At 33.0% G+C, this 19,807-nt stretch overlaps 1 protein-coding gene across 6 annotated transcripts in view; it reads left to right on the top strand.

The window, feature by feature from the left end:
• Positions 1–14,484, top strand: part of ppp1r1c (protein phosphatase 1, regulatory (inhibitor) subunit 1C) — a 58,591-nt gene extending 44,107 nt beyond the window's left edge. For 2 of the 6 annotated variants that reach the window (NM_001002538.2, XM_073911815.1), the window contains 2 exon segments: positions 8,405–8,608; positions 10,528–11,028. In NM_001002538.2, coding sequence (NP_001002538.1) covers positions 8,405–8,608; positions 10,528–10,595 — 272 coding nt within the window. In that variant the 3' untranslated portion in view covers positions 10,596–11,028. 6 annotated transcript variants of the gene reach the window in all.
• The last annotated feature ends 5,323 nt before the right edge of the window (positions 14,485–19,807 follow it).

The raw sequence follows: 19,807 nt of genomic DNA on the forward strand, positions 1-19,807 counted from the left end.
GCATTTTTTGCAATGCAGGTTTAAAATATTACCACTAAGTGGTCTCAGACTTTGATCCATACATCATATAATTCACTGTGTCTGTCCATGTAGTTTCTTGTCCTTTGTTATATATATATATATATATATATATATATGAAATATCTGTCGATTGTAAGCAGTAATTAGTAATTTTCTTAGATCAGTGCTTCTTTGTATATAGCATATATTATTTATTATATAGCACATACAGTATTGGGCCCCATATCGGCCCCATAAGCAGCTACGCTTCTTTTCCCATTCAGGAGAGACCTTCACTCCTAATCCTGCACAAAAAATTAATTTAGCCTGTTTAGGCTAAGTTGGGCCGCCATGTTTTTGGGCGCTGGTGTCCTTCTTGGTGACGAGTATTGTCAAAGAAAGGCTTGAACAAGATGCTAGTCGAGTTAAAAGCAGTCGAAATTTCTTTATACTGGACATACACTGCATTTCACAGCAATGTTTTTGTTTTTACGCTCAATGAAATAAAAGTATTGTCTGTATTTCTAGTGAAGAAGCAGTCACTCTTGACAACAACCATTTCAGCTCGCATTTTCCAGCAATTTAAAAGTGCATGCTTATTAACTGAGTTTGCAGCAGAACATGTGATTTAAAAGAAGCATTTTTTTCTTTTAAAAACCATATTTGTAAAATAAGTAACGCAGTTACTGTACACTGACTTTAGTAACTGTAATCAAATGACACAAATTTAAAATGTAAACTGTTACATTACTGCGTTCCCCAAAAAATGTAATTAGATTACAGTAGCACGTCACACCCAACTCTCTTAATAATCCTAAACAATTTGTTACCTTGGAATTCTAAGGTTCTATCTGTTCTATAAGACATTAAGCTTCAAAGTTTTTGCATTCCATATAACAAACAATGTGTGTGTAACAGTTCTCGTTAATACATTAACATGACAGCGTCCCTAAATGTACTCTAAATGTAAATGATCAAAGTTCAATTACATTTGCAAATTGGAGTAAAAAAACAGGGTAAATACAGATATAGCCTTCTCATTCTATCTGGCAGATCATTAATTGAAGCAATATTTTTGAAGAAATGCAATCAAAATATATTTATTGTGGTGTTGCAACAATTTGTTGAGGCTTGAGAAAGTAAAATTTTTGCTTTCTATATCATTTATTTAATGTTTTTGGATGAATATTTTTTCTTGTTCATATTAAACATGCAAGACTGTGCTAGATATTTTGTCCAGTGCATATGTTCATTTTATTTAAATATTATGGTCATATATATTAAATTTTATGGTTTATATAAATTATTGAATTATAATTATTGAATTATATGCCCCATGAATAAAATTAATTATTTGCCCTTCAATGCTTAATATCACATTTAAAGACTTTAAAAGAAAACAGACAATGAGCAAATGACTAAAACATGTTTCATTGACTATATATACACAGATAAAAATAAATAAAAAAAATATTAAATACATTTAATATAGAACTTTTTAATATTCGTTTCTTTTTCAACAATGTAATATTAAACAGTTCATCTTAATGTCTTGAATACTTCTAAACTATCACATTTACACACATCTTAATTTTGTGTGGTGCAGAATTATTTAGCCGACTCTGATTTTGTGTGATTTTGTCTTTCTGGTGTTTCCCGCTGTCATTGGAGCAGTCCGGCGAAATGACAAAGAAAACTGATCCCGATTGATCCCTGTGCGTGCATTAAAAATGCTGATTGGCTCATGCACAGAACGAACCTTATAGAGTCAAGCTGGAGTTCAACTTTGTAAATAAACTGTTTTTGGTTTTTAAATAAAAAGTTTTAAAATGTAAACAACTTAAAAAAAAAAAAAACATCACATGATGTAAATAGGTTGTCATTTAAAAAGAAAATGTGATTAACTCAATTTTGACAAAAATGTCAGACAGAACCTTATAATTCTAAGGTAATAAATTGTAGCCTGTCAGACTGCACAAATATGATGCCTATTTCACACTGCAAGATCTCACTTGTCATAATGTCAGACTGAACGACAATCAGTACACGTTAAACACAGATACAGTTCAAGTCAGAATTATTAGCCCCTGTGGCGCTCCCAGAAAATTTTCTTAGCGGTGGCCAGAAGAGACCACACCACATCTTGGGGTGGCACACAAAAAACATAATGAATTTAGTGTTATATTTTTGTTTCTGGTAAATGAAATAATGTAGTTTTTATTCATTTAATTAATTCTTCTTGAAATATTGTAATTTATTCCTTGAAATAATTCAGCAAGTACATGTGCAAACCAAATAAAAATCTGTGTTTAGTTTAAAAACACTTTTCATATACTGTAAAAATAACTTATTTTTTACGTGCCTTTATTGTACGTCATACGGTATATGCCATGTCTAAAATTAATCAAGATTAATGAGTTTATTATTCCTAGTGATGGATTGTGCCTGGAAGGGCGTCCGCTGTGTAAAAATGTGCTGGAGAAGTTGGCGGTTCATTCCGCTGTGGCGACCCTGGATTAATAAAGGGACTAAGCTGAAAAGAAAATGAATGAAAGAATAATGAGTTTATTAATTACCCAAACAAATGAACAAACTGAACAAAAGGCATTACTATATACACACTCACTATACCTACTAATATTATTTATTCATATTGCTTTTTGAGCCATTTAATGCAGCTTCTTCTATTGATATACTGTAGCTTAAGGTAAATATTAAATTGCCATTGCTGTCTATTGAAGGTGTGTGCGTGCTGTCAACGACGATCGGGGAGGGTAGTGGTGGTTCTAGTTTAAATGACACCCTGGGCGAACCACCCTATACACCCCTAACCTCTCTTGAATTGTTAGATTTGTTATTCAATAAATATAACAATTTATTTATATTTATTCTAAATTAATATAGCCTAATTAATATTAATATACAATTATTATTCTAAATAAATAACAGAAATCAGTCCGAAATATTACTGGAAAACAACAACTGGAGTGATATGCCAAGATCACTTAAGAAACCTTTTGCATAAAAATTAATTATGACAATTCTAAAGAATACAAAAAATGTATTATAGAATTATCTGTGGTCTTAGACCAGATCATGGCTGAGAAATCATGTTATGAAGTCTTACCTCCCTGACTCATTATCCCTCCTTTCTGCTTTAAAGGCATGCTTAGTGAAAGTATCATCATCATCGTCATCATCATATTTTATAAACTTTAGTCGACTTTCAAAACTCGCTGCGTGCCGACACCTCTGCACAAAAGGCTGTTACTCCGGTTTCACGGCGCAAGAGCGGTGCCTATTTTGTCGGCGTGCATGCAAACAACCAACCGGGATTCACACAGGAGTGCGTGAGGCGCGCGGGAATGGTTTTCTGCGCAAATGCGTCAGTTTGCTTTCACCAGCATTGAACCAGAGGGGGAGAGCTACGTCAGTAACACCAACAATAATTTAGTGACTGCATTTTATTTATTTTTTATTTAAATATTGAGAATTTATAAGTTCATTTAAATCAATAATGTCAACAGCAAAATTATATTGGGGTGGCCAAAGGGGTGGCCACAGGGGTGGCCAGAGTTTACTGAGGGGTGGCCGTGGCCACGTTAGCCCTCCTGTATATTTTTCCCCAGTTTCTGTTTACGCAAAGAAGATTATTTCAACACATTTATAAACATCATAGTGTTAATAACTAATTTCTCATAACTGATTTATTTTATCTCTGCCATGATGATAGTAAATAATATTTTACTAGATATTTTTCAAGACACTAGTATTCAGCTTAAAGTGCAATTTAAAGGTTTAACTAGATTAATTATGCAAGTTAGGGTAGTTAGGCAAGTCATTGTATGTGATGGTCTGTTCTGTAGACAGTCGGAAAAAAATATTGCCTATTAGGTGGCTAATAATGTTGAGCTTAAAATGGTTTTTAAAAAATTAGGGAATGATTTTAATTTAGCCGTTTAATCTAGACTTTCTCCAAAATAAAAAAAATTATAGCAAATACTGTGGAAAAATTACTTTAAAAAATAACAGAAGAACTAATAATTTTGACTTCATGACTTTATGTATGTGGTCAAGTGTAAGAAAAATTGCCTAAAGTGACCAATTGTAAAAAGGCCCAATTGGACAATAGGGAGCTGGAAATGATCCAAGCCGAATTCAAACAAACTCACACAAGTGTCACCGTCCAACACGAAGCATGTGAGCTGCTCTCAGGTCACGTCTGCGACACCGTGGAGGTTTTAAAACAATGAGATGGGATAGAGAGTGGATGAGTTTGCCTCGCTGACTCATGGACCAGGCCATTTCCTGGCATAGACGTGCTAAATTCACATTAGCTTGAGCTATTGATTGAAGTGGGGGAGGAGAGAGAGAGAGATACATCATTCTAGAGAGATGGCCTCAAATGGACAGCCTGGCAGAGCAGTTTTGAACGAACACTCAGCATCCTTTTCCTCGGTGCAGGGCAGAAACAGCCAAAGCAATCTGATTTGCAGGGATGCCAATCTAACTGCTGGTGCGGGCTGGAGTCCAGGTTCAGCGGTGTCAGAAGCTCATTTGTGTAAGTAGAGGTCTTCTGCCTGTCCCGTAGCCAGGGGTTGTGGGACGTTTAGAAAAGACTGCTTCTAATAGCAGCGAACTTCATTAAAGTGGTGAGCCAAACTCCTTTCAGAGTAAAAGTGCTGAGTGTGTTACGTTTCAGTGAGTGCTCGCCTTTTAGCAGACTTCACAGTGGAAAAGTGGAAAAGAAAGGGATTTTTTAGCTATTTTAAAGCAGTTGTGCTCACTCTAAAATGTGACATTTGTTGTTAGTTCAAACTGCTTATTTATGAGCTTTTTGGGCATGGCTTAATTGTTTCATGTTCGATAAACTTAAATTTGCTTAAACTAACAAATTAACCTAATTCCTTCATGTTGTCAAAACAGAACTCGATTGTGTGGCACTCAGCATTTTTTAACAGTGCTCCACTCTAAAATAAAATAGAGGGTTCCACACATTCCTTCATGTTGTCCCAACACAAATCGATTTAACTTTATTGTGTTCATATATGTTTAACTTTATTGTGTTTACATGTGCTTAACTATATTGTGTTTACATATGTTTAACTTTATTGTGTTTACATAACTAAAATGATTCAGTTGTCACAAAAAAAAAAAAAACTCTGCTCAATTTAAATAAGTAGTTTGAACAAACAGCAAAACTCATTGTTGGTTTTATGTCTTTTCATTGGAATTTTGAGTTTATATCTGTCAATTCAGATTTCTTGCTATTCCAAATTTATATCTGTCTTATATCTGTTTTTCTTATAATTCTGCATTTATATCGCTCATTTCTGACATAGTTTATGCCTTGCTGACATATTGTTAATTTTTTTTTAAGTTTACATCTCACAATTCTGACTTTTTTTCCTTCACCATACCAAGTTTTTCTATTTTTATATATTTTTTCTATTCCAAATGTATAACTTGCAATTTTGACTTTTTTCAGTTAATATCTTTCAATTCAGTTTTTTTTTCTTTCACAATTGCGAATTTATACATTGAAAGCAAACATTTTTGGATAGCTTTTGCACACTTCACTGTGGGAGATAAAAAGTGCTGCATAATATATGGTCACACTTTATTTTGATGGTCCGTTTGTTGAATTTAAGTTACATTGCATCTACATGCCAACTAATTCTCATTAGATTATAAGTAGACTGTTAGGTTGGGGTTTGGGTTAATGTAAGTTGACATGTACTTGCAAAGTTTCTTATAGTCAGTTAAATGCAGTATCAACAGATATTAAGCAGACAGTCTACTAATACTCAAATGGACCATCAAAAAAAAGTTTTACCAAATATATATATTTTGTGGAAACTGCGTAATATTACTGTTCTAAAGTACTATTAAAAACAATAATTTAGCACCAGTGTTAACTGATTATTAAGGAGCTGCAAATCCACAAATTAGTATGATTTATGAAGGGTCATATACACGCACAAGTTGCATAATGATGCTGGAAATCCAGCTTTGAATCAGAGTAATGCATGCATTTAAAAATGCATAAGGTTAAAAATAGTTGTTTATAAAATAAAATAAAATGTGTTTATTGGGGGGGGGGGGTCTCCACAGCATCACCAGTTCGTACCATCCACTTGGATGATGCGAAGGCAGCCACAGGCCAATGATGCCAGTGCATTTACCACACACCAGCTATAGGTGGAGAGACAGTGATAGAGCCAGTTCGGTAGACAGGGATGATGGATGGAATTTGGCCAGGACACCGGGTTTACACCCCTACTCTTTACAAGAAGTGCCATGAGATTTATGATGACCACAGAGAGTCAGAACTTTGGTTTAAAGTCTCATCTGAAAGACAACGCTCACTTACAGTATGGTGTACCCTTCACTATACTGGGGCATTAGGACTCACACCAAAATAAAATAAAAAAAATTAATTAATAAAATTAAATAAAATTAAATAAAATTAAATAAAATTAAATAAAATTAAATAAATTAAATTAAATTAATAGTAGTTTTATTATTAATAGTAAACAATTTAAAAAAAATAATCATACAGATTTTTGTTTTCTACAAACTCATAATAATTAATGAACAACAAAGCTAATGGTTCTTGCCAACTTACAGTATATTTTTGTTTTTAATAAAAAGTATAAGGTGAAAATAATTGTTTTACTTCTGTAACATGACTTCTGCTCTCTAATGTTGAATGTTTTGTTGCTTCATTTATTATCCTTTTATTTATTTTTGTATTATTATTTAACATTTTTGATTAGGGTACATTGTTTTGTTAATATAGAAACTAAACCCATTTTTACACAATGGTAATTAAGTCATTATGTTCTTCTAAATGAGTATGTTGTGTAAATGACTACTATAAGTGTGAGCCATCATCATCACCATCATCATTATCATTTTCATCATCATCAGACTTCTGTAAGTCTGCAGATGAAGCCTTTTAAAAGCTCTTAAGATGTTCTCAGACCTGCTTCAAAAGAGAGATATCAGCTTACAGTACATTAGCTCTCTATATTCTGACACGTCATGATGAAATATGGTGCTGCAGATGAAAAACAGCAAGGGCTGGGTGATGCATTGAAATGTATGGATTATATATTTGTTTTATATTTGCATTATTTTTTGCTGGCAAATTGAAGCAACAGTAAGACATCAATTTATTTTGCACAGTTGTCCATTTTTGTGGCTACTCAGTATGCACAAAACAATTCTGTTTAATTAGTTCAGTTAATAATTTATTCAAACTTAAAACAAAGTAAATATTATGTGTAAATGCTGCCCAGAAATGACTTTTGAAAGGAACTTTTTAGCCTAATATTTTTTATTATTATTATTAGTTTATTAGTTTAAGTTTATATTCCACAGTTCTAAGATTTTTTCACAATACCAAGTTTGTCTCAATTCAGTTTTTTTTTTCTTGAAATTTTGCATTGATATATCCTGGAATTAAAACATTTTCCCTCACAGTTCTGAATTTGCTCCACAGTTCTGACTTTTATCTCTTACAATTCTAAGTCTCAATTCTAAATGGTCTTATTTCAGGTTTTATCTTCGAATTCTGACCATTTTTATCAGAATCTGACTTTATATCTGTCAATTTATGCTTTTCATTTCTTGTTATTCCCATTTCATATCTCTTTTTCTTGGAACTCTTGAGCTAGCTTTTCTTTACTTAATTCTATATTTCAATGCTGACATATTTCTTTCAAATTCCAAGTTTATTTCTTATTTATTTTATTTTATTTTATTTTATTTATTTTCATGGATTTTATTTATTTATTTATTTATTTATTGTTTATTCATGTATTTATTTTTTATTTAATTTAATTTAAAATTATATTTTTATTCATGGCTGTTTTTATTTATTTATGTATTTATTTATTTGTTTATTTATTTAAATTATTATTATTATTATTATTATTTTTATTTACTTATTTCATTTACTTTTTTATTTTTATTTTTCATGGCTGTTATTTATTTATTGTATTGTTTAATAACTTTTTTAATGTTACTTTTATTTAATTTTTTTCTTCATGGCTGTATTTATTTATTTATTTATTTATTTATTTATTTATCCATGGCTGTAACAAGCTTCCATAGCAGCTCTGACAAAACTTACTGAACACATTTCAAAGAGTTTACACAATCACTTTCAATGCATTACCTCTAGTCGATTTCTTCAAATATGTTTGTTTGTTAGAACACACATAGCATGCATACTGTAATGTGCATCCTATAAATCATTCATTCACCATATCACACCCGATCGTTGAGTACACTGTCATGTATTTGAATGGGGTTCTGACGTGTCCCACTGTGCGCCTGTGCTGATGGCCTGTGTCCACTGTGTGGCGCTGTGCTGTTTGTCCTGTGTTGAGTGCAGAGCTGCAGCTGGTGGTGGAGCAGCACTTTCAGAGGCAGGAGCAGCAGGAGACGGGGCTTTCTGACAGCCCTGACACGCCCAGTCCAATCACAACACAGCATTTTGCCACCGAAGCTCAGTGGGCCAATCACAACAGCTCAGAGCCCAATGGCAATCAGTCTTATGTCAGTACTGAGGGGCAGCCAGGCAGCAGTGGGGCCGGGGGTAAGTTCAATACTAAAACTGCGGCCGAACAGCTTCAACTAGGAAGAAATCTATTTATAAAAAAAGCTGTGAGAAGACCGAACAAAGCATTCTATACGCTGATAAAGAATATTTGTTGGATTTACTCATTGTGAACAATTTATATGGGCTGAATTTAAACAAACAAGTTAAATTTAGTAATGTTCAACTTAATTTGTTTGTTTAAATTCAGCCTTTATAAATTATTTACAACCGCTTATCTTGAAAAATTTAGTAAATCCGAGGAATCATCTTTGAATCTTTTTTTTCAGTGAGTGCTCAGCATAATTGAGTACACCCCATTTTGGAAATTAATATTTTTATTCATTTCTCAGTGAATATGGGTAATGTATATTGGTGCATTTGATCAAAAACAGATTTATCAAACATATATATTTATTCAAATAATATTTTTTGTTACAGAACATTTTTAAAAATGGAATTATAATACAAATAAATTCAACCAAAACATTGCAAAAATTACAACCTATGAAATTTCAACAAAACTGAATATATTTTTGTTTCTCTTGTTGCATTATTGTAGGTTATTTTGTTAGATTATCTCCAGATTTGGCTTCAGTATTGACTATACTACTGTATATGCACAAATATATTGTAAAACATCCTATAGGAGATTTTAAATTAAATAAGAGATCTGTGGGGGTTGTACATATACAGTTGAAGTCAGGAATTTTAGCCCCCCATTTTTTTTATTTTTCTTTTTTAAAGATTTCCCAAATGATGTTTAACAGAGCAAAGAAATGTTCACAGTATGTCTGATTATATTCTTTCTTCTGGAGAAAGTCTTATTTGTTTTATTTCAGGTAGAATCAAAAAGCATTTTTATTATTTTTTAAACCATTTTAAGGTCAAAATTATTAGCCCATTGAGGCTCATTTTTTCGATAATCTACCGAACAAACCATTGTTATCCAATAACTTGCCTAATTACCCTAACCTGTCTAGTTAACCTAATTGACCTAGTTAAGCCTTTAAATGTCACTTTAAGCTGTATAGAAGTGTCTTAAAAAATATCTAGTCAAATATTATATACTGTCATCATGGCAAAGATAAAATAAATCAGTTATAAATCAGTAAATCAGTAATAAATCAGATGAGTTATTAAAACTATTTTGTTTAGAAATGTGCTGAGAAAATCTTCTCTCCATTAAACAGAAATTGGGTGGGTGGGGGGGGGATTGGGGGGGGGGGGAATAAAAAGGGGGGGTAATAATTCTGACTTCAACTATATATACATACAAACAGTGCTCAGCATATATGCATACACCCCTCACAAATCTCTCTTTTAAATTCATATGTTTAATAGGAAGCTATACAATATTATATTTGTGCACATACATTAGATTAGTCAGTGTTGAAGCCAAATCTGGAGCTTATCTAACAAAATAACGTACGATAGCGGTCCAAAAACTAGTACAGCCAAATTTATGTCATAGAAAAATAATAAATACATTGTAAGTTATAATTTTGCTTGCATTTAATTGTATTATCTTTCAGTTTCTAAATATGTTTGGTAACTGAAATATGATTTCAATAAATGTATCTGTTTAATAAATCTGTTTTGTTTAAATACATCAAAATGCATTCTCTATATTCACTGAGAAATAAATAAAATGTTTCAAAATGAGATGTACTCTATTACGCAGAGCACTGTGTATATATTATATTTTATTATAGTTGTTCATTCATTCACGAGCATCGAGCATGTACAATAAAGAAATGTATTGAAGCTGATTGCTTGGACAGAGGATCTGCTGGACCTTTTACTGACAAGACTTTTTTTGTCTCTGTCTCTCCTCCACTTTCTTTTAAAATTGTCATTCCTTATTTCCATTATTATTTTCATTATTATTATTATTATTATTATCCATTCATATACAGGAAACACAGCAGAAAGCTCAGGAAGCGAGCAGAAAAACTTGAGCAGTCCTTCATCTGTCTCTCGATAGCCGTAATAATGATCGTGCCCACCGTAAACCTTCCCAAACATTTACTGTTCCCTCACTCTCTGGACTCTGAATAATGAAGACACGCTTTCTCTAAACTCCTGCATTCTTCTGCATTTCTGGCCTCTTTCAGTTCATTTCCAGTGATGATGACCTTTCCTTTAGAGGGTTTTATTTGTGTGAAATGTAATGCCTGTTCTTCACTTTGAAATCTGTACTCAATTGATCTTCCCTGTTGGTTTTTCTATTTGATAAAAACAGCATTTGAAATATTTACAGTATGGGTATCTGTGGGATCAGAAATGCGGTGGCGTATTTTTGGGGCTCTTTCAGATCAATTGTGATGTTAGATTATTTATAAATATGTTGGTTCTTTTCTGATAGAGACAATAAAATAAATGATTTTTGGAGCTTGAAATAAAAAAAGAAAACAAAACCAGGAATGATGAACATATTTTTGAATTAGTGCTTTTTATCCAACACTACTGTACATTCAGGTGTGTAAATGAAGATTTATTGTAGCATCATGAGAGTCAAAGGTGAAGCACATTATTTATGTGCTGACTAGTGATCAACAATGTTGAAAAAAGGGGGGAATTATTGAGTAATATCACATTATTTAGTTTTAAATCAATCTTTTTGGTAAAGATGTCACCGATATTAAGATTTTAGAAGAGGCATGTTTTAAATATGATACCTGTCCTATTGTTTGTATTATCAAAAACTCAACATTTCACCTTTAAGAAACAAGCTTATATAATCTTCGAGCTGAGTGTGTGTGCGTGTGTGCATGTAATGTTAGCCTGATCTCACAAGGAAATGTGACTATTTTATATTTTATCAGTTTAGTGTCTAATTTGTTTAAGTTCAGTTGTATGAAAACGTTCAATTTTTAAAAGGAGGCGTGGCACCAAATCCCACCCCTAACCCAACCGTTAATGGTGAAGAGCAAATCATACTAAATTGTATGATTGTATGAATTAGCCACTAAATCAGAAATGCACAAATTGCCATGAGATATAGCATTGGTAAAGTCGCTATCAACCCTGTCAACCTTTGATCTTTAGTAGGGTCCCGTGAATTTATTTTTATATAATTTTATTTTATTTTTTTAATTTATTTGTGTGTTGGTTTTATTTTAATATTAGGTTTTTATGCTTCAAATTTTTGTCCAATTATTTTTATTTTTTTTCTGGACTCCACTTCAATAGTTACATTTAACTGTATTAATCGAAAATTACACATTATTTGTACAGCTTATGCAGCTGCAATTTTAATATTAGTAGTACATTTTATTTTGTTCTTAAATTGTGCTTTATTCCTGGTAAAATGTAAAACAAAGAAAATTCTTGGTAAAGAAACAAATTACATTTCCTTGTTTTAATGTTATTACTATTCTTTATTATTATTATCATTATTATTATTATTATTATTATTATTATTATTATTATTATTATTAGTGCTTTTATTATTATTATTATTATTATTATTATTATTATTGCTGTTTTGTTATTATTATTATTAATATTATTATCATCATTATTATTGCTGCTATTATTATTATTATTGTTATTGTTATTATTGCTGTTGTTATTATTGTTATTATCGTTAGTATTATTATTATTATTGTTATTATTATTATTATTATTATTATTATTATTATTGCTATTGCTTTTATTGTTGTTGTTGTTGTTGTTGTTGTTATCATCATCATCATCATTATTATTATTTTAGCCATTATTGTTTTTATTTATTTATTTATTTATTTATTTATTTATTTATTTATTTATTTATTTATTTATTATTGTTATATTTGCATTCTACTACAATAGTAATACATTTATGTCACAATTACTTCAAGTCAACTAAACTTTTATTTTGACAGTTTTTTGTAAAGATGCTATTTTACAAAAGATAAAACTGTAGCATTTTAGATCACAAACTTCACTATTCATTCACACAGTACATTACTAATAATACTTGAAGGGTTCAGATGCAAAAACCTCCAAGTGCCATCTAGGATATTCTTTTACAATGAGCTTTTTTTCAGCCTCTTATGTTTATGTTCAGTTATTTCATGCTAATTTTTAATGAAAATTTCAAATGGCACTGAAATTCAGTTTTTGTGTCTAAACTCTCTCTTTTAAATATTCATTACAGACAATACTTTAGATTACTATTTGATTTGATGCTGACAATTTAGCACAACATTCTATTTTATTTGTATCTAAAATTCCAAATTCTGGTGGTGCGGTGGCCCAATAGGTAGCACGATCGCCTCACAGCAAGAAGGTCGCTAGTTTGAGCCCCGGCTGGGTCAGTTGCCATTTCTGTGTGGATCTTGCATGTTCTCCCCATGTTGGTGTGGGTTTTCTCTGAGTGCTTCGGTTTCCCCATGTCCAAAGACATGCGCTATAGGTGAATTGAATAGACTAAATTGGCCGTAGTTTATGTGAATGAATGCAAGAGTGTATGGGTGTTTCCCAGTGTTGGGTTGCGACTGGAAGAGCATGTACAGGGTACATATGGTGGATAAGTTGGCGGTTCATTCCGCTGTGGCGACCCATGATGAATAAAGGGACTAAGCCAAAGGAAAATGAATGAATAAATGAATGAATGAATGAATGAATGAATGAATGAATGAATGAATGAATGACAGTCCAAATTAAACATCTTATTCAATTTTATTCATACAATATTCTGTGACTCCATTTGTGTTCTTTTTTCTGCTGTCCTACTTTCTTCTTTACTGGACTGGATCTGAATGGTAAGTGGGGTCAGTCCGGGAGCTGTGCATGCTGGGACTCACTGTGTGTTCATCTGCAGGTAAAGAGCACTACAGCGACAGCCAACAGGAGGACAGAGAGAGTCATCAACCTACTAGACTCTCTCAGAAACACCTGGACACACTGTCAGAAGAACCTGGTGATCTTTCACCTCGACGCAAAGACACACCGTACCTGCACCAGCCACCATTCATTCCCGGTAGGAAGAGTTCATACAATAAAACACTGCCATAGGAAAACATGACGTGATCCTTCACATCGGTTTGCAGATTATGCTGATTTGTTGTGTGTTGGTGTTGTCTGGATAGAATAGATATTGTATTTGTGTGTGTATATAAGGGCCATTCTTTAACTACAGGCACTTTTAGCCTTCTGAGTAAAAAAAACTTCAAAATTCAAAATTCAAAATTAGCGTAACATAGCCTCATAAGTTTAAGCATTTTGTCTAGTTTTAAGATCTGTAAGAGGACAAACTTAGATAAGAAAATAAATTTTTTTTCCATCGTGAACTGAACAAATGAAGCATGTATTACACAAACTAAATGAACAATGTTGACTCCCCCTGATCATCCTTGCATAATTCTCACACTGATTACAAGCACTATATAAAAAAAATTATTAATTATACAATATTAATAAAAAGCAGTGAGCAGTCTTGTGGGTCCCCGTGCATTAGCCTGTTTGTTAATCTGCCTCATGGCACTTAAAATATATTTACGTCAAACTCCCATTGCAATATCGCCATCCCGATTGATGGTATAAGAGTCACAACCAGTCAAATCTTTTCTTTCCACAGGCGTAAAGATGCTGAAAAACCAGACAGACCCTTCGTCACTTCTCCAGGAGGAAGAGGAGAGCAGCGGTGAACTGAAAAACAGCCAGACAGAGTAACACAACTGATATCAAGAGAATCATGATTTGTAGTTTAACTTTGTTCTGTTTTTTTTAAGTAACTTTGTTTTTCAGTATTAAAAATGTACGTATGTGCAAAATAAATACAGATGTAATTTTTTTTTTTTTTACTCCACCGTGGGGTCCAAAACGAACTTTATACAATACAGATATTAAACAAAAAAAGAATAATAAAATATACATTGTTTACTAGGCATTTTTGCTAGTTATTTTAGACCCCACTGCACATTCTTTGGTATTATTTTATTTCCTAATGTTAATTTCATTTTGTTGTAATTTGAAACAAAAATTGATTAGGATTTATTAATATATTGAGGGATTGTGAAACCTATCACGTCCTGCCACATTATTATTATTACTATTACTAGTATTATTAATATTGTTACTACAATATTCTGTGACTGCCTCGTATGGAAAGAGCTTGAGGTTAAGATGACACTTTCTCAGACAGAAGTAATATTTTTGTAGGTTTGTGGCTGTTTTGTATGCAGACGTGACTCTGAAGTCTCACACAGCTGTTGTGCAGCCCACCTGCTCTCATATGTGAGCATCAAACATGGACTTAAAGCTTCAGACATGCCATTACATTTTTAACAACACCCATTTTTCCTCGTGAAATAATCTCATTTAAAAATGATAATGATATCTAATTTTCTCAGATTTATTCATTAGCGCTTATGTAATTTTTTTAATTAGTAGGCGATTTTTGTTTGTTTGTGTACTGTAAATGAGCTTTAAACGATTAACAGGACTCTGTTTTTTGTTATCTCTAGTAAATTTGTTGAGCAAGTATTTCTGACAAATATACTGTATGAATTTATGTAAAACATCTCAGTCTGTCTCTTTTTTTAAAACTTTAATATCACATTTTTATTTTTAAGTTTATGAAGCTTAAATAAGGGCGAGGCAGTGGCGCAGTAGGTAGTGCTGTCGCCTCACAGCAAGAAGGTCGCTGGGTCGCTGGTTCGATCCTCGGCTCAGTTGGCGTTTCTGTGTGGAGTTTGCATGTTCTCACTGCATTCGCATGGGTTTCCTCCGGGTTCTCCGGTTTCCCCCATAGTCCAAAGACATGCAGTACAGGTGAATTGGGTAGGCTACATTGTCCGTAGTGTATGAGTGTGTGTGTGGATGTTTCCCAGAGATGGGTTGGAAGGGCATCCGCTGCGTAAAAAATGTGCTGGATAAGTTGGAGGTTCATTCCGCTGTGGCGACCCCGGATTAATAAAGGGACAAAGCCGACGAGAAAAGGAGGTGAGAGAAGCTTAAATAAAAAAACAAATTTCATAAAAACCACAAGATTTAAAAACTTTTGTCTTGTTTTTTATTATTATTAGGTGATTTGTGTGTGTTTGTGTACTGTAAATGAGCTTTAAAAGATTAACAGGACGCTATATTGTTTTTAAACCTGTAGTTAGTAATGAAGCTTATCAGGCAGTCAAAACCAAATTCATGTCTTGCCAGCTTCCTGAACACTCAGTTCAGTGATGAAACTAATCAGGTAGTCAAAGCCAAATTCATGTCTTACCTGATCAGCTTCATCACGTCGGGGTCACCAAGTTGTTGGGATAAATTGCAGATCGTCTGTGTGTTCCCTCAGTAAGCTGGAGCTCCAGGAAGGCAACAACAACTGAGATGTGAATTCAACAGTTTATTGCTCTCTTCTAAAGAAGTCTGGGGTATTCCCAGCTTTTATACATCATATTCAAGGGTACATGGGCTATGAATACGTGCAAATATTCAGCTCAGTTAAGCAGAACAATTTTATCCAGTGCTCAAGAATGTCAAGGCGCAACGTCAAGGTGCCTGCCTAGTACAGGGACAACTTAAGATAAGACAGTTACAAAAACTGAATATTTGGAGAGTGACTACATGGATATTTCTTTCAATTTGTTAAGCAAGTATTTCTGACAAATATACTGTATGATTTTATGTAAAACATCTCAGTTTGTCTCATTTTTTAAACTCTATTATCACGTTCATTAGGTTTAGGAAGCTTAAATAATTATATGCAAATTTTATAAAACCACAAGAATGGCGGGCACATTTCACACACACAAATATTTATTCATCAGATTTATTCATCGCTGTCTTATATACTTTTTTTAAATTATTATGTGATTTGTGTGTGTCTGTGAACTGTAAATGAGCTTTAAAAATTTAACAGGATGCTATATATCACAAGTGTCAAACTCAGTTCCAAAAGGGCTGCAGCTCTGCACAGTTTAGATCCAACCATAATTAAACACACCTGATCAAACTAATTGAGTCCTTCAGGCTTGTTTGAAACCTACAGGTAAGTGTGTTGGAGCAGGGTTTGAACTAAACTGTGCAGGGCTTCGGCCCTCCAGGAATTGAGTTTGACACCCCTGCTATATATGATTGTTTTTAAATCTGTAGTTAATTTGTTAAGTATTTCAGACAAATATACTGTATGATTTTATGTAAAACATCTCAGTCTGTCTCTTTTTTTAAACTTTAATATCACGTTCCTTAAGTTCATGAAGCTTAAATAGTAAAATGCAAATCTCATAAAACTACAAGAACGGTGGGCACATTTCACACACACAAATAGAATTATTCATCAGATTTATTCATCCCTGTCTTATATGCTTTTTTTTTTATTATCAGATGATTTGTGTGTGTTTGTGGACTGTAAATAAGCTTTAAAAGATTAACAGGACTCTATGTTTTGTTTTGTTTTTCTTTAGGTAATTTGTTGTCAAGTATTTTCGTCAAATATACTCTATGATTTTATGTAAAACATCTCAGTCTGTTTCATTTTTTTAATATTGATTCAGTATTTTAGCAATTTTTGATTCAGCGTTAATTTTTACCGCTGTGCAGATGTACAAATCTACATTTGTTGACAGTTTGGGCTACTTAACACAATGTTATGGGATTTGGGTATGGGACTTATTGGCCTGAAAATTTTTAATTGGATAAACATCTTATGCCTTACGCAGAATATAAAAATACATACAAATACATTTAGATCATTTACTTTAATCATTACTATTGGAATGTGAAGAGACTTTCAACCTGGACAACAAAAAATGTTTCTGAACGCAATCACCTATTGCATCTTTACATTTATAACGCTTAAATAATTGTATGGGGTAAAGAGGTGGCGCAGTAGGTAGTGCTGTTGTCTCACAGCAAGAAGGTCGCTGGTTCGAGCCCCGGCTGGGTCAGTTGGTGTTTCTGTGTAGAGTTTGCATGTTCTCCCTGCGTTCGCGTTGGTTTCCTCCAGGTGCTCCGGTTTCCCCCACAAGTCCAAAGACATGCGGTAGAAATTGGGTAAGCTAAATTGTTCGTAGTGTATGAGTGTGAATGCGAATGTATGAATGTTGCCCAGAGATGGGTTGCAGCTGGAAGGGCATCCGCTGTGTAAAACATATGCTGGGTAAGCTGGCGGTTTATTCCGCTGTGGCGACCCCAGATTAATAAAGGGACTAAGCCAAAAATAAAATGTATTAATGAATAAATAATTATAAGCAATTCTCATAAAAACTACAAGAAAGAGGCATATTTTACACACAAAATGTTAAACATTTAATATTGTAATAATTAGGCCACTGATTATTTTGACTCTACAAATCTCATTAATGCAAAAATAATAATATGATAATAAAACTGTGTAATAAATGTGTGAAATATAAATCAATTGATATATTTGTTGTACTGAATTTATAAGGAATTTAAATAAAAAAAATATTAAGAATGTATTTTTCCCACTCAATTTAAAAGGGTGAGAATTTTGTTATATTACAATAATGGAGTAATAAACGTTGTCAATGCAAAAAAAAGTGAAGATTTGTGTGCTTGATTTTATATATATATACAGTTTGAGCTCAAATGTGCTTTCAGTCCGTGTGTATGAAGGTGAAAAAAGCAACCATTACATCAGACCTCAAGTGATACAAAGATACAAATGACAAAAATGATTGTTTTTGGCCGTTTATATCATACATATAATGCAAAAAAAATGTATCAGTATTTTCACATAAACTTTATAAAACATGATACAGTGATTTGGTAGTACCTCATGAATGTTTTGATGAACAGTGTAATGCAATGGCTGTGTTCAGAGATGAATACTATCATTACTATTTCACTAGTACAGTATTTGTGAAAAACCCGAATTATGTATCAAGATATGCAGTATTCAAAATATATCCATGCATTGTGCTTAATTTGACCATTATTTTTTAGTGTCATGAATAAAGATGCAAGTTTAGTGCTTTTTGACTACCAAATGTTAGTGTGTTTGATTTTTTTTTTCTCACTCGAACTGCTGTAAAATGATCAACCATTGAGCAGTCCATGGTGATATTAATGTTGGGACCACTGTTTTCAAGTTTTATTTCAAAATATCTTATAGATCATTTATTTATTGTACCATGCTGTAAAAGTCGTGCTGAAAATATGCTCTTTTATGTGTGTTTCTTTAAATGCAAATTAGCTGCAGCTCCCCGCCCCCTTTCCAGAGGAAGGCGGAGCCTTTACAGCTTGTGCCTCAGTTACTCTTGTACTAACAAACAAAACATTAGAACATTAGCACGTTTCAAAACCTTGTCAGTTTAAACTTATAACTTGTCAGTTTTGTGTGCGTATATATATATAAAAACTATTTATAAATAATAATACCAGCCAGATCTAATGAGAAAACATTAGTATTTTACATTTTGCAGTTTAGTGGCTAATTCGTTCGAATTTGTACGAGTTCATTCATATGAAAATGTACGATTTTAAAAAGGAGGCGTGGCACCCAACCCCAGCCCTTAACCCAACCATCATTGGGGGAAAAGCAAATCAAACTAAATTGTACAAATTATATCGTACAAATTAATACGAATTAGCCACTAAATCAAAAAGTTACGAATTGCTGTAAGATTGCATTGGATATACACACTGTCGAATGGTGTACCATGTGAGCATTAAACTAATTTCTCCTTCACAGCAGTTGTGTTTAAATACTGTACATACAATTCAAATGCACACACACACATTCGCATGGTGGTTATGCCTGTAAATGTTAATGAAACCAATTGCATGTGTATCACTACATTGGATCTGTGAAACACACAGCAAACACAACTCGGCCAGGGAATTATTTAAAGGGCCATGAAACCCCCTCATTTCAGCAGGGTGTTTTCACACCTCTACTTTGGAAAAAGTCAGAAAAGTGGGCGTGTCCAGCTCTGTTTAGGGGGGAGTGTCGGAGGAACTAAAGTGGGATGGTATGGGAGTGTCTATTTGGGCGCGCTGAGTTTCAGAGTCAAAGTACACACACAGGAGAAAGTGATGGTGTTTAACCTACATGGACATCTGTAGTCGAATTATTTGCCAAATTATTAAATGTTGGACTTTAACTGCAGTTTGGCTCTTTGATTCAGGGAATTCATTCATGCCCCTCGCGACAAACGAGATATTTGATTCGAGGAACTGCTCTAAGCCTGTTTTTTTCAAGCAATGTTTGATACCGCACGGCGAATGAGAGAAAAAAACCTCCGCATT

Source organism: Danio rerio, chromosome 9, assembly GCF_049306965.1.
Source record: "Danio rerio strain Tuebingen ecotype United States chromosome 9, GRCz12tu, whole genome shotgun sequence".
Classification (NCBI taxonomy): domain Eukaryota; kingdom Metazoa; phylum Chordata; class Actinopteri; order Cypriniformes; family Danionidae; genus Danio; species Danio rerio.